This window comes from Mugil cephalus, chromosome 3 (genome assembly GCF_022458985.1).
Source record: "Mugil cephalus isolate CIBA_MC_2020 chromosome 3, CIBA_Mcephalus_1.1, whole genome shotgun sequence".
Taxonomy (NCBI): domain Eukaryota; kingdom Metazoa; phylum Chordata; class Actinopteri; order Mugiliformes; family Mugilidae; genus Mugil; species Mugil cephalus.
Genome location: NC_061772.1, coordinates 14,156,492 through 14,169,532, shown reverse-complemented (window position 1 = coordinate 14,169,532; position 13,041 = coordinate 14,156,492). Strand labels below are relative to the sequence as shown.

Sequence of the window (13,041 nt, the reverse complement as noted above, 5' to 3'; positions counted from 1 at the left end):
CTTTCTGGGACACGCGCAGGTCATCCTGACACAGCAGTGCTATTTGTTAGACTGTAAAATGCATTATTCAACGTCTAAATAATCGATAATAATTCAGTCAGAAATATATGTAGTTTTATAAGCTTACCCTACTCTAACCTAAATGTTGAGCAAGCACTGCGCTCTAGTGGCCATCAAAGACTACTACTGACAGTCAAAGTGCTCACCATTAAAACACACACCAAAGGTCAATACATTCACCAATTCTCCCTAGCAACCTGTAATAACCTTTTGAAAAATAACATTTAAGATATCAAATTGAATTTATACAAAAAATAAATAATTAAAAATGAAGAGGAATCATAGGGTTTCATTCAAGTCAAAATAACGTTAGACTATACTTATGCACAACAAAAGGCTCACAGGCATCAGCTGATCTATTTGCACACAGATATTTAGGCAAATGGCCATGTACCCAAACTATTGATAACGAACAATATGAAGCTTTTTTTTTTTTTTTTTGCGTAAAGGTATGTCAATAACCTAATATCCCAACTAAAATACATAAATAAATACATCAATTGAAAAAGTGAATTAATCGCATGCAAAGAGCATGCAAACTCTTAGACTTATAACTTATTTATTTGGGAGAGTTCACACAATGAACAGATGTTATTCTTGGCAATTTGGTGGCAATTGACCTTTTTTAGAATATTCTGTGTATATTGCACCCACAAAAAGGATCCATGTCAGTGCTGACCCTCACCCACACAACCCTATGATTGTGTTGTTTAATCAAACTGCAAAACCGTAACAAAGAAGTGCAACCAAATCCAGCCCCAATTCAGTCATCTTTTTGTAACCAAAGGAAAAGAAAATATTTAACAAGAAATAACGAATTACATACAAGTTCTGCACGTTTACTTTTAATCAGCTAAGTGTTGCCTGGAACAACAAACAGCTTCTTTACCATTGCCAACAAATAAACGCCACTGACAGATATGAATATATAACTAAATAATCCATTGTCATGAACTTTGCTTTATTTTCTTGCCCTCAAATAAATTGAGGACGCGCTGTATGCCGGGATTCTGCGGGAACGGGGAGATTGCAGAACGCCATCTTTAAACCCCACAAGAGGCCAGCTACAGTTGTGCACCGGGGTGAAAAAAAAATACACCGTCCCTGTAGCGGGATATTAGGTCAGATCGCGGAGCTTGTGAGGATTGTTTCCCGGTTAAGTGAATAATAAAGAACCGCCCGATGGGACTGTGAGGAGACGGCCACGGGACACCACGAGAGCCTTAAAATGTTGTCATCGTAGGCAGACAACAACAATAGACGGAAAGACAACAACAAGGGACCAGCTCGTTAGCAGCTGCGCTGTTTTCAGATGCTAAATGGGAGCTAGCTAGCTAGCGTTAGCTGCTGACATTAGCAAATCTGTCCGGTGGCGCTGAAATTTCACCGGACCCGTTTCACAGCTGCCGCTAGGTATCCAGCTAGGACCAGTTCGTCACCTCTTTGGCACTTTTTAAAAAGACACGTTCGCAGTGAAATTGACGCCATCGCTTTAGCTAGCTGAAGGCTACGTCCCGACTCCCACCCCCCAGCGGCCCGGCCGGAGATGCGTGGAAGATGTCGGTGTCGGGGCTGAAGGCCGAACTGAAGTTTTTGGAGTCTATTTTTGATCCAAACCACGAGCGGTTCAGAATAATAGACTGGAAGCCAGACGAACTGAGCTGCCAGTTTAATGTAACTGGGGAAAAGCTGTTAATAATCCACTGTAACATAACGGTAAGTGGGCAAGAAGACGGTCCCCGGGGGTTAGCTCTCTTCTCGTTGGTGGTTAGCAGTAGCTAAAGTTAGCCAGCTAACCTGCTACCTACTCAACTGTACAACCTGGTGCTGTGCGGGACAGGTTTTGCGTAGTTTCATTAGCTGGTTTCAATGGGAGCTACGCACACTTGGTATGGATTTAGTTGGTTACACAACACAACATTAAACAGTTTCCTGATACGCAGCAGTAGCACTTAGCCAACGGCGCAGTCTGAATGCTAACGCCGTCAACTCAGATTTGAGGCGTTATATGCGCTCTCTCTACCCGTTTTAATGCTGCGACACACGCGAAAGTGGGCCAAATGTACTGATGTAACTGTGTTGTTTTTGTTTTGCTCCACTGTCTAGGAGTCTTATCCTTCTACGCCGCCAATATGGTTTGTGGACTCCGACGACCCGAGCTTAACGCAAGTTCTGGAGAGGTTGGACGATGTTCGGAAAGGCAGCACCCTGGTAAGTAACCTTCCTTCTGGCTTCGTTGACGTTCATGAGAGAGTGTACATTTTGCAAAGATCTGCCGACCGTTTGTGTAATTACCGGGAAGTCAAACGGTAGTATACCTCCATAGCAATATAGTAGTTGTTGAGGGACTTTATTATATGAGATTGTATTGTACAAGATTGACAGTTCCATGTCATACAGCAGGAGGCCGGAAGTTAATAAAAAATGAACAATACAGCAGGTGATTGTAACGCACGGGCACTGGCTGCTTCTTTAATTATCTAGGTATGTTGAGTCAGAGCTGACGCAGCTTCACCTGACACACTTCATATTATGCCACCGGGAGGAAAGACATCTGACTTTACCTTTTGACTATACAAGCATTGACCAGACGGCCTCACAGCTGGAAGGTTTCCTGTGAATTATTGTGACAGAATGCCAACCTGCTGTTTGGAGATTCGTCAGAAGGAGGCACATATGCATTCATCTATTTCATAGACTCAAAATATGCTTTTTATGGTAGTGAAGACCGTTTTCTTTGGACAGATAATTCAGATAATGAACACACCATCGTCAAAGCTGTGTGTCAGATAAGGGACAAGTCTTGTCTTTTTGTGTGTAGATAAGATCAATGTATTTGCTTCTACTGTTGTGCAGATGCCTTACCGGTGCCCTATATTTGAACTGCACCAAATTTGCAAATGCACAGCACGCTAACTGACGGCAGCTTAGTGTCACTTATCTGTTTTTGTTTGAAGGCGAACAATATTAGTCTGCCTACATGTATTTATAATACTACTAGTGTCTAGTGTATATTTAAATCAATACTTCAGGCCCCAAATTTACTGGTACACTCGCAGATTGCACAATTTCTAATCATTGCACAGTTTCCATTTGAATGTCCTGCAACGCACTGCATAAAGAATGCCGTAATCATTTGTTGCAATCTCACATGATAGCACATCATGTGGACATTTGCATACACAGGAACATTTTATATCTCAAAAATAATCATAAACATTCACATTTCTTCCTTGTAGGATTGCTCTTTAGCCTCATTTGCCAACTTGAATGATTTATCTAAATCTCTGTCCCTTCCTTGCTGTCATTTCCCAGCTTTTGCAGCAGTTGAAGAAACTAATTTGTGACCTTTGTCGACTGTACAACCTCCCGCAACATCCAGATGTGGAGATGCTGGACCAGCCCCTTCCTGCAGGTCCTGTGGGACAGGACCGGAAGGTAAGTTGTTGCTCATCAAACCCCTCCTAGTGCCATGGTACAGCCACGGCACGGGCCATTATTTGATTACTCCTAAAGTATGTGCCATTCTTATTTAAATCAGGATGTTTTATTATGCACTTCCTAACATTTTATTCATCGAGACTTAAATCCTCGTCTGTGTCTATGTGTGTAGCATGGAACAGAGGAGGTCACGTCTGAGGAAGAAGAGGAGGAGGAGATGGGAGAAGTAAGTCTTGGGTCTAAGCTTCTAATGCAATGCTCTTGCTGTGCTGCTGTGTGCTAATCACATAGTGATGGCAAAGTCTTGTTTATTCTTGATCCCTGGCCCTTTTCTGTTGATGTGTGTATGTAGTGCTGGAGAACAAGGCCTTAAAATGCTTAAACTGTAATTAACGAATCAACAGGACATAGAGGATCTGGACCACTATGAAATGAAAGAGGAAGAACCTGTGGATGGAAAGAAATCCGAAGACGATGGCATCGAGAAGGAGAATCTGGCAATCCTGGAGAAGATCCGAAAGAACCAGAGACAGGACCACTTGAATGTAAGTGCTCCTGTCCCAAAAAGACTGGTTGATAGTAGTTGTCTGGGATCTATCTCTTATTTTTTTTTTCTCTGTAGTGGTTACTTTTGTGAATAAGAAATCAGGAAAGGGTTTCTGAAAAAGAAGGTTGAGATACAAGGCAGCAATGACAGATTTAATACATATCTGACGGCTGGTAATGTGACCGGTTTCTCAATGTGCTTCTATGCAGTATGCAGCATATAGTCAGGTTTCTTTACGCGTTTGCCCTTCAAGGCAGCATAAACTCATGGAGAGATTTGTTTCTTTCTGGATGGGCCTCTCAGGTTGCTCATCGCTCTGTTAAGTAGCTCAGCGGCGCAGCTGCCCTCGTGTCTGAAATGTGTCAAATATGATTACATCCGTTTGACAATGGAACCAACGCTTCATGCTTTTCATTCACTTGTTTAAGTTTTTTAATATTAGAGGATCAGTGAAACTTTCTCTCACAGGTGTATGATATAAATATCAATGTCCAGCAGGTTAGAGCTTATTTTTCATTGTTCTAGTTGTGTTTTTCATATTTTGCAGGGAGCTGTGTCTGGTTCAGTGCAAGCATCTGACCGCCTGATGAAGGAGCTCAGAGAGATTTACAGGTCTCAGAGTTACAAGACAGGTATGCATTCTATACAATGGTCTGCTTTCTGTTCACAACCTAAGAGAACAAAAAGAAATAACCACACACACAGTAATCATGGTTTTTGGCAGTAAACTCATTTAAATATTTTATGCTGAAAAATGGTAACTTTTGCAAGTATTGGTGCCAGAAATTTAGATGGTGGTGTGAGAAAGGATGTACCTCTCAAATCCATTTGATCCTTTTTCACGCTGTTACTTTTTAGTTTATAGAGTGAAAAAGGAGATGAAATCATTACCGTCCATTACAGATCTTGCATTCAGAGACGTTTCACATTTAATCAATTTCTTTTTCAGGCATCTATTCAGTCGAGCTTGTTAACGACAGCCTGTATGAATGGCACGTCAAACTAAGGACGTAAGTGGCTGTGGGATCTTGTGTCATGTGTTCTTGTCCTTCCTGTGGAAGCATAAACTCTGTCTGAATTACATTATTTAACAACCAACAGGGTGGATCCAGACAGCCCTTTACACAGCGATTTACAAGTCCTTAAGGAAAAGGAAGGAATGGATTACATTTTACTAAACTTCTCATATAAAGTGAGTAAAAATGACTCTGCATTTACAGAAAGAAACACACTTTGACAGTCTTTGAAGTCTCTAAATAAACCGTTGGTTGCCTCCACAGGATAATTTCCCCTTTGATCCACCGTTCGTCCGTGTAGTTTCGCCTGTGCTTTCTGGAGGGTGAGTTCATTTATGTGTTACACTTTTCAGTTTCTTCCATCTTGGTTACCATTGTTAAATCCAGGCTGATGCTGTGGGAATAAAGTGTCTTTTTTCTTTTGTGAAAAAAATAGCTCTTTCTCTAATAATTGTTTTTCTCTCCCTACTTTAGATATGTTCTTGGAGGAGGCGCCCTGTGCATGGAACTTCTCACCAAACAGGTATTTTTCAATTGCATTTTTATACACCCGGCAATGTTAATTTCATTTAGACGACATTAGATGTACCCCGATGACTGTCCTATGTATCTTCTGAGCATCTGTTTGCATTTTCAAAACCATCTCTAATTGACGTTGGGGTTCCTCATTGCAGGGTTGGAGCAGTGCCTATTCCATTGAGTCTGTCATCATGCAGATCAATGCCACTTTAGTCAAAGGAAAAGCCAGAGTGCAGTTTGGAGCCAATAAAGTAAGTGAGGAGGTTTCATTTTACGTCGGGCTCTCGTAGCAAATGATACGGGCCAAAGTGACAATGCTTTTACGCAGGTGAAGGGCTCCTTAGATCTTAGCAGTCATCTGTTGTGCTGTGTGACAAATTCTTGTGATGCATCCAAAGTTGGACATGTGGTTTGTTTTTCATTAAATCGTACTGAGGTTTCAACGAGCAGTGAAGCGTGTCCCCACCGGGATGAGCGAAGTAGATGCTCATCTTTTTCTTGGCGACTTGCTGTAATTAATGATGCCAGATAGAGTTAGATAAATGCCAATAAAACATAGACTGTACGTCCCTCTGAGGGCCACTGGTCGGCTGGGTCCTCTCTGTGCAGAGAGCATGTTTTCTCTGGCTCCCTCTCGCAGTCCAAAAGACATGCTCATTAGCTTAATTGGTGATTATGTGATTTGGCCGTAGGTGTGTATGTGACCGTAATTGGTTGTTTGTCTCTTTGAATGAATATATGTCCCTCTCAAGTTTGGTCTCATAGATGCAGATATCACTTTGTTGTGTCATATGTTTTGAAGTAGTCTTAAGATGTTGGTTTTAATTACTGCAACTAATGAGCAACTTCAGTGCTCCAGGAGCTGCATCCGACCAGGCCTGCAACAAACAGTTATTTTTTCAGTTTGGTTAACCAAGAAATAATAAATAAAATATCCCCCGTTAACTTTTAATTCACACATCTTAATACATTTTAACGCGAGGGTCACCACAGTTAAATTGTTTGTACAGCTGTTTGGTGACTCGTGGTTTTGTATGAACGCAACGTAGTTCAGGGCAAATGGAAATATCTCAAAATTAAATATAATAATCAATGCTGGCATGAAAGAAATGCTAATGACACTATTAAACACACTTATATTACACACTATGTAACACAACACAAGAAAATGGTTTGCTGGTGCTGCTGAGACAAACATGAAAATGAAACTGAATAATGTGTGGCAGTAGCAAACAGGAAACCTGACCTCCTTGATGCTTAAAAGCTACACTGAGTGCAAAACACACTTTCTAATCTGGGCACCAGAAGTTATCGTAAGTAAGAACTAGGAGTTGTGCTCCATGGTAAGAAGCAGTGGTACCTGCTGACCATCACCAAACGTCCAAAAAATTAGACAACCGAAGTTTTTTGTTACACTCTCATCCGCTAAGTTTCTCTGTTGACTGGTAATAACCAATAAGTAGATGGCATTGAATAAATACATTTAGCTGAAGTCTGTCTGTGTGATCAAAGTCATAATCACAGTCATTTGTGTGAGACAGTCTTGTGTCTGTCTTTAGCAGTGATATGTGTGGAAGTACGGGTACCGAGCCAGGTCTGGTATGAAAGCAATCTAGTATTAATGCTAAAACAAGGGGCCGGTGTGTTTGTCATTCTGCAAGTTACACCCAATTTTATTCTTGGAATTGGTCCCTGCAAAAAAAAAAAAGGTTGTAAAAACAGCTGTCATTTTCTTGTCCAGTACTGCCAGCATAAACCCGGTGCACTTTCTAAGCTCAACTTCATTTCCATCTCTTGATGCAGAACCAGTACAATCTTGCCAGAGCACAGCAGTCCTACAAATCCCTGGTTCAGATCCATGAAAAGAACGGTGAGTGTTTTTTTGTCTCCAGTTTCATTACAGAGTCCATTACTGACCTTGTTTACTGAAACCAAATCCCTCCCATGTATCAAAGCTCTGGAATATCCGTGTACACGCCAAACACAGACAACATATGGGTGCATCTAGTCCATGTTATAACAGTTGTTACTATACAATTAAATATACAATTCCCTTTACCTCATATAATTTATACGTGGATTAGAGGGATTTAAGCCACTTTTTGGATATCGATGGCAAAATGCAGTGTCCCTGTGCTTCAGCGGGAAAAATCTGGCACACAGGATCTCTTCTTGAATAAACGGGTTGGGTGTGCTGAAGGCCTGTGTCCTACATTATTATCTGAACACCTATCGAAATGATTGTGAATCAAGTGAATGCTTTCACTTAAAATAATTATCATTTACATATAGTCGTACACAAACATAGCAGAATAAAATAAAATATGCATGAATATGTCATTTACTAATACATTTATACCAGAGAAGCAGTATTTGCGTTTTAAAGTAGAGGACAGTTAATGCAACATTTTGTTATTGTCCTTGACCTCTGTTAATAACGACGCAGCATTTTTTAAAACAGTAACACTTGTGAAAATATGTAAATTACTTCTACCCCGCCAGGCCGCATAGAGCTATATTTAAAATTTAAGAACTGAAAGCATACGGTACGTGTTTTCAGTGTGACTACTGAGCGCTCACACAAACCAGACATGGTAAAAAAAAAAAAAATGCTGATAAAAACCAGTGAAGGAGAATGGGAAATAGCTTTGTTATTAGCTGTTGTATTTTCAGTACCCTGTTGTCATTGTATCTTTTGTGCATTTTTTTTTTTGTTATCAGGCTGGTACACACCCCCTAAGGAGGACGGCTAATACAGACTATCGCCTTTCCTGCACTTGGGACCACATGTCTTAGATTTTTTTTTTTCTTTTCCTTGCGACCAATGTTGTTTTTATCCTGCAAACTTTTTCGTTCTCTACATGACAGTTTGAAAACTCCAAACCAAATTCGTCATCCAGTGACCACCCTGACCCCGCACACAAACACGGACTCACTGAGCCCCATCCAAGCTCATCGGCTCCTCGCAAGGGTGTCCACTCTTCAGATATTTATCTCTGTGTGCATCTGTTGCCTGATGCAATCAGATTTTTTTTTTTTTTTTAATTTTTCCATTGCAACATTCACTCCAGGACGTCGGTGGACTAAATGTCGCTCAAACTCACCCTTTGGTTTTGGCGTTGAGCATGCCAGGGTTACTGGTGGGCTGTGATTTAAAAGGTGTGGCGTGGCTTCGTCCAGTGGCGGTCTGACGCCGAGCCGCCGGACGCTGCCTCTCTGGCCACAGACTGGAACTGAAACATGACACAGTGGTCGCTGGGACGGACTTTTAAACATGCTGGCGGTGGTAGGAACCGCTACCTTTTCTCTCCGTGGATGGCCTCTGTAATATTGTGCTCATGTATTATCTTTCTAAAGCCAAGGCCCCTCCCCCTCCCTCTCCCCCTTTGGAATAACATGCTTCTGAAGCTAGTTCGCTTTCAAACCCTCTTCTAAAAGCTTGAAGTTCTGAGGTGGGGAGGAAGTGAAAGAGACTTTCGCAGCTTGGGTGGGACTGCCCATGATGAAGAACAGAATCCTACTGAGACCACCGTCGTCACCGCAACCAGCAGCTGGACCCATCCCTGCAGGAGAGGTTTGGTGGGTGGCTAGTCTGGCAGCGTAAGAAACATGATCAGGCAAAGCAGGGGTGTGTTTGGATTGGATCACACTGTAATGTAGTTGATTTTAACTCCATGTGTAAACATGTAAATTTGTATTTCTGCAAAAGGATTTAATTGTTTATAATGTAACCTTGTCTGGGTCTTTGGCTGGGCAGAGACTGTATTACTATATACCCTTGAATATTTACTGCAGGGGCACTGCAACTTAAACTCAAGACCCATTTAGAATAAGAAAAAGTTGCTTCGTGGATGCTCTTGCAGAAGGAAACAAAAGTACACCGTGTTCTTATGTAAGCTTAATGACTACTGCGGTTTTGTTCTTTTTTTTTTTTTTTCTTTTTAAATGTTGATTTATAATCCCTATGTTACATTGACAGTACCATTCCTGCATTTCATGGCACCTCTTAACTACAATGGCCATAATAATAATGGCATAAACACATCTGCTTCTGGCAAGCCAGAGGTTTGGCTCTTCATATCTAATCACTCAAACCAGATGAACCTCAGTAAGGCTATGCAGTGAAGACATAGTCTTTTGGAGTTTTGTTGATCTGAAGAAAATTAGTCTTAACAGTGTAACTCACCCGTTTAGTTCTTGTAGCTGGTTCACATCCTGACTACTTTACCAATTTTGCAGCCGGGGGAAAAAAAAAAAAAAAAAGTGACCTTTACCTTTTCCTTGACCTCGTGGCGGATTTATTTTTAAAACGCAGCCAGAGTTACAAATTCACAGCAATAGTCTTGACCATATACCCTCTAGAGCTTCACACCTGGGAAGATCTACTGGAGCCTGTCTCCGTTTTCCAGAATATTTGTTCAGGTTTGATAAACATTTGTCCAGATTTGCCACAGGAAGGACCCAGCTCTTCCCGTTACCAACTCCTTTCTGGTTACTATTCATGACCACTCTCGGCGCTGCTGTACCCCTCAGCGTGCTGGGGCTTTGATGTAATGTGAATAATATGCAGAAAACTGTGTGGAGCATTCCAATTAATGCAGTTACACGTTTGTCGTGGGTGTTCTGTTGTGTGGTTACTTGCATTGTTTTAAATATATTGTCCAGATAACCAGCGTAGAAAGCTTAGTTATGCTATTTCATACAGTCATTCCTCATTTTTGAGTTGGACTAGGATTCCCTCGGTGATACTAACCTCAGTCACGACAGGTAGAGATGGCGCCCGTTCAAGCACGTCTGACTTCAGTTCGGACCTGCAGGATATGACGAGTCACCCTCCTTCCTTGTTTCACCTCACGCAAAATCTCAAACATGATTGCGGATCATTGGCATGGTTGTTAGCTGTTGTTGTGATGCGCATTGGTAACGTACTAATCACTTCATTCTGGTCACATTGTGCATTCTCTGGAGAAGCAAACTCAGGAATACATACCGCACACTCAACTTTGCAAAGGATCGCTTCAGAATACGGACACGAAATGCAGGATTGAATGTGTCAGTCTCCTTTCGGGCGCTTTCGCAACGCCGAAAGACATTCGCAGTGTGTTCTGCCGTCGAGTTGCACACACACTTCCTCTTAACTCATTGCGATTGAGGCTGACGATAACCAAGCAAGTTTTCTGGAATGATCAGATGCGTGGAGCACAATTTAGCTCCGGCCCTTTACGAGAGGTTCAGAACACATCTACCCTGCCTCTTTGATATTGCTGTATTTTGCATGTCAGTGTATCAGTGGGTATTTTCCCCCCGAGCTATAGAAAGACAAAGAATGGCTGTCTTGGTCGGTTTGAGGAAAAAAAAAAAAAAAACAGACGAGTTGTATCCATTTTTCATGACTTGTTTACTTGTGGTTACCTACTACATCAGCGCACAGGATAATTCTGCCTGCGTGCTCTTAACTGAACCAGGTCGGATACTATTTGAGTCATACGTGGACTTTCCAGACCTCCTACGTGCTTGGATTACCCTAAAAGACGGCAGGATTCCCAGCAAAAACAGCAGTTCAGATTTGCGTGCCATCAGAACAATTCTAATCCTACATCTTTGAACCTCTGGAATAATGGTGTGTACTCCAAGTCGGTTATGCCCAGGATAACGGCTTCTCTCGCACCCACACACGTCTGACTAACAAGAACCTTCTCAGCTTTGATAAGTGACATATTGGCGTGAGGACTGAATTAGCCTGATACTGGGTTCTTTACCTTGCTTCTTTAACAGCGGTGGCCGGGTTATAAAGTTATGCACTGTTAGCATGCTTTGGTTTGGTTTCTTTTTTTTTTCCATTGCAAGGGTGATTTTGACCATGTAAAGTAATTTGTAAACTTGCATCAAGTTTATGAATAAATAAATAATGAATAAATAATAAAGAATTTTATGAAATATCTTCATCTTGTTATTCATACAAACTTGGAAGAATATTGACATTGAAATTGAACTGATTGAAGAGGTCATCTGGTTTAAATTAACATAAGGCAGCACTATGAAGTATTCATTTTGGAAACTGACTTCTACACCCATCCGCCATAACATTATGACTACTGCCAGTTGCCGCAATTTATGTGCTTATCGTGGTCCATAGCAGTGGTGTCGTTAGCCCTATTTTAGGAGCCCTGAAGCCTCACAAAATATTCTTCAGCCCCCCTAAATATTTTGGTGTTATTTTATTTAATCTCTTGAGGACTAAGCCTGCCCTGTCCCTAAAACCTAGTGACGTCCCAGGTCAGTCGGTGGGATATATTGGGCAACAAGTGAACATTTTATCCAGATTAGCCTCCAGATTCCCTAGATTTTGATCCAATCGAGCATCTGTGGGACGTGCTGGAAAAACCAATCTCTACTGAGGCCACTACATTGCAACTTGCAGGACTTGAGGGATCTGCTCCCAGAACCGGCGGAGGTCTTGTAGAGTCCGTGCCTCAACAGATCAGAGATGTTTTGGCTGCAAAAGGGGGACCCTAACAATTTTTGGGCATCATATTTTTGCAGTCAGGTGCCTAGTTCAAGGGCACTTCGGCATATGAGCATGAAGATCTGAGTATTAACTAAGCACTTATTGAAAAGCCCACCATGTCCTAACTGCAGCACCTTTGGACGTGTGTGTACTTCTCACCTTTTCCAGTAGATGGTGTTGTTTACCAAAATACTTCTTGTCGACGTAGCTGAAATGACTAGTGGATATATGGCGGTACACTGTACCCAGTGGCCCCTAACCTGGCTCCTCAGCAGAACTTTGGGTGAACCCTGTTTTTTCTTCTTTTTTTTCTCTTAATAAAAACCATTGTCTTACAAAAACATAGTCCTTGTTTACCCCAGTAAATCTCAGGAACTGATTTCAATTATCAGCGCCGAAACCTTTCACTGAGTTGGTGGAATTACTTATTAGGTTAATTTGTAATCACTCATCCATAGACGAACACCACTGTCATGTACCAGGACAAGCCAAAGCGTTGCCAGTGTTTGGGGTCAACACCGTCGCCCTTGTTGCAGTGGAGAAAATTCCCTTTTTGTGCTAGTTTGTCTGTGGAGGGCACTGATTTATGGCACCTTCCCAGAAGCTAATGGGTGAAACAGCTGGTGTGCAGATGGAACGAGACGAACAGATTTGATGCTCTCTTGTGTTTGCAACTAATAGATTTCTTTTTGTCTGCACTCCAGCTCCAGCTTTGTCGGCCTCCGCTCTTCTGTTTGCGTGTGTGGGAGGACGCCACTAGATGGTACTGGAGCTCTCCTGCACCTTCAGGCTATTGTGTCTTTTTCCAGTGGTGACATTCGAGAGCTCCTGCAGGCTCGTAACGTCACTCAGCAGTTGGTGCTCCGTTGTAACGCTCGTTCCTGGTCAAACCATCTCTGTAGCTCATTTCCTTCAAGGTTAAACGACTAATGAGGTCATTTTTATTCGGG

The 13,041-nt window shown here is 41.9% G+C and overlaps 1 protein-coding gene across 1 annotated transcript; it reads left to right on the top strand.

The window, feature by feature from the left end:
* Window positions 1-1,091: 1,091 nt before the first annotated feature.
* On the top strand, window positions 1,092-11,522 carry LOC125005287 (ubiquitin-conjugating enzyme E2 Q2-like). Its single transcript, XM_047580538.1, has 13 exons — window positions 1,092-1,776; window positions 2,167-2,271; window positions 3,376-3,498; window positions 3,674-3,727; window positions 3,906-4,046; window positions 4,596-4,680; window positions 4,998-5,058; window positions 5,150-5,240; window positions 5,329-5,387; window positions 5,539-5,587; window positions 5,739-5,834; window positions 7,387-7,453; window positions 8,305-11,522. The coding sequence occupies exons 1-13, from the start codon at window positions 1,618-1,620 to the stop codon at window positions 8,334-8,336; spliced, it is 1,122 nt and encodes a 373-aa protein (XP_047436494.1). The 5' UTR covers window positions 1,092-1,617; the 3' UTR covers window positions 8,337-11,522.
* Window positions 11,523-13,041: the final 1,519 nt, after the last annotated feature.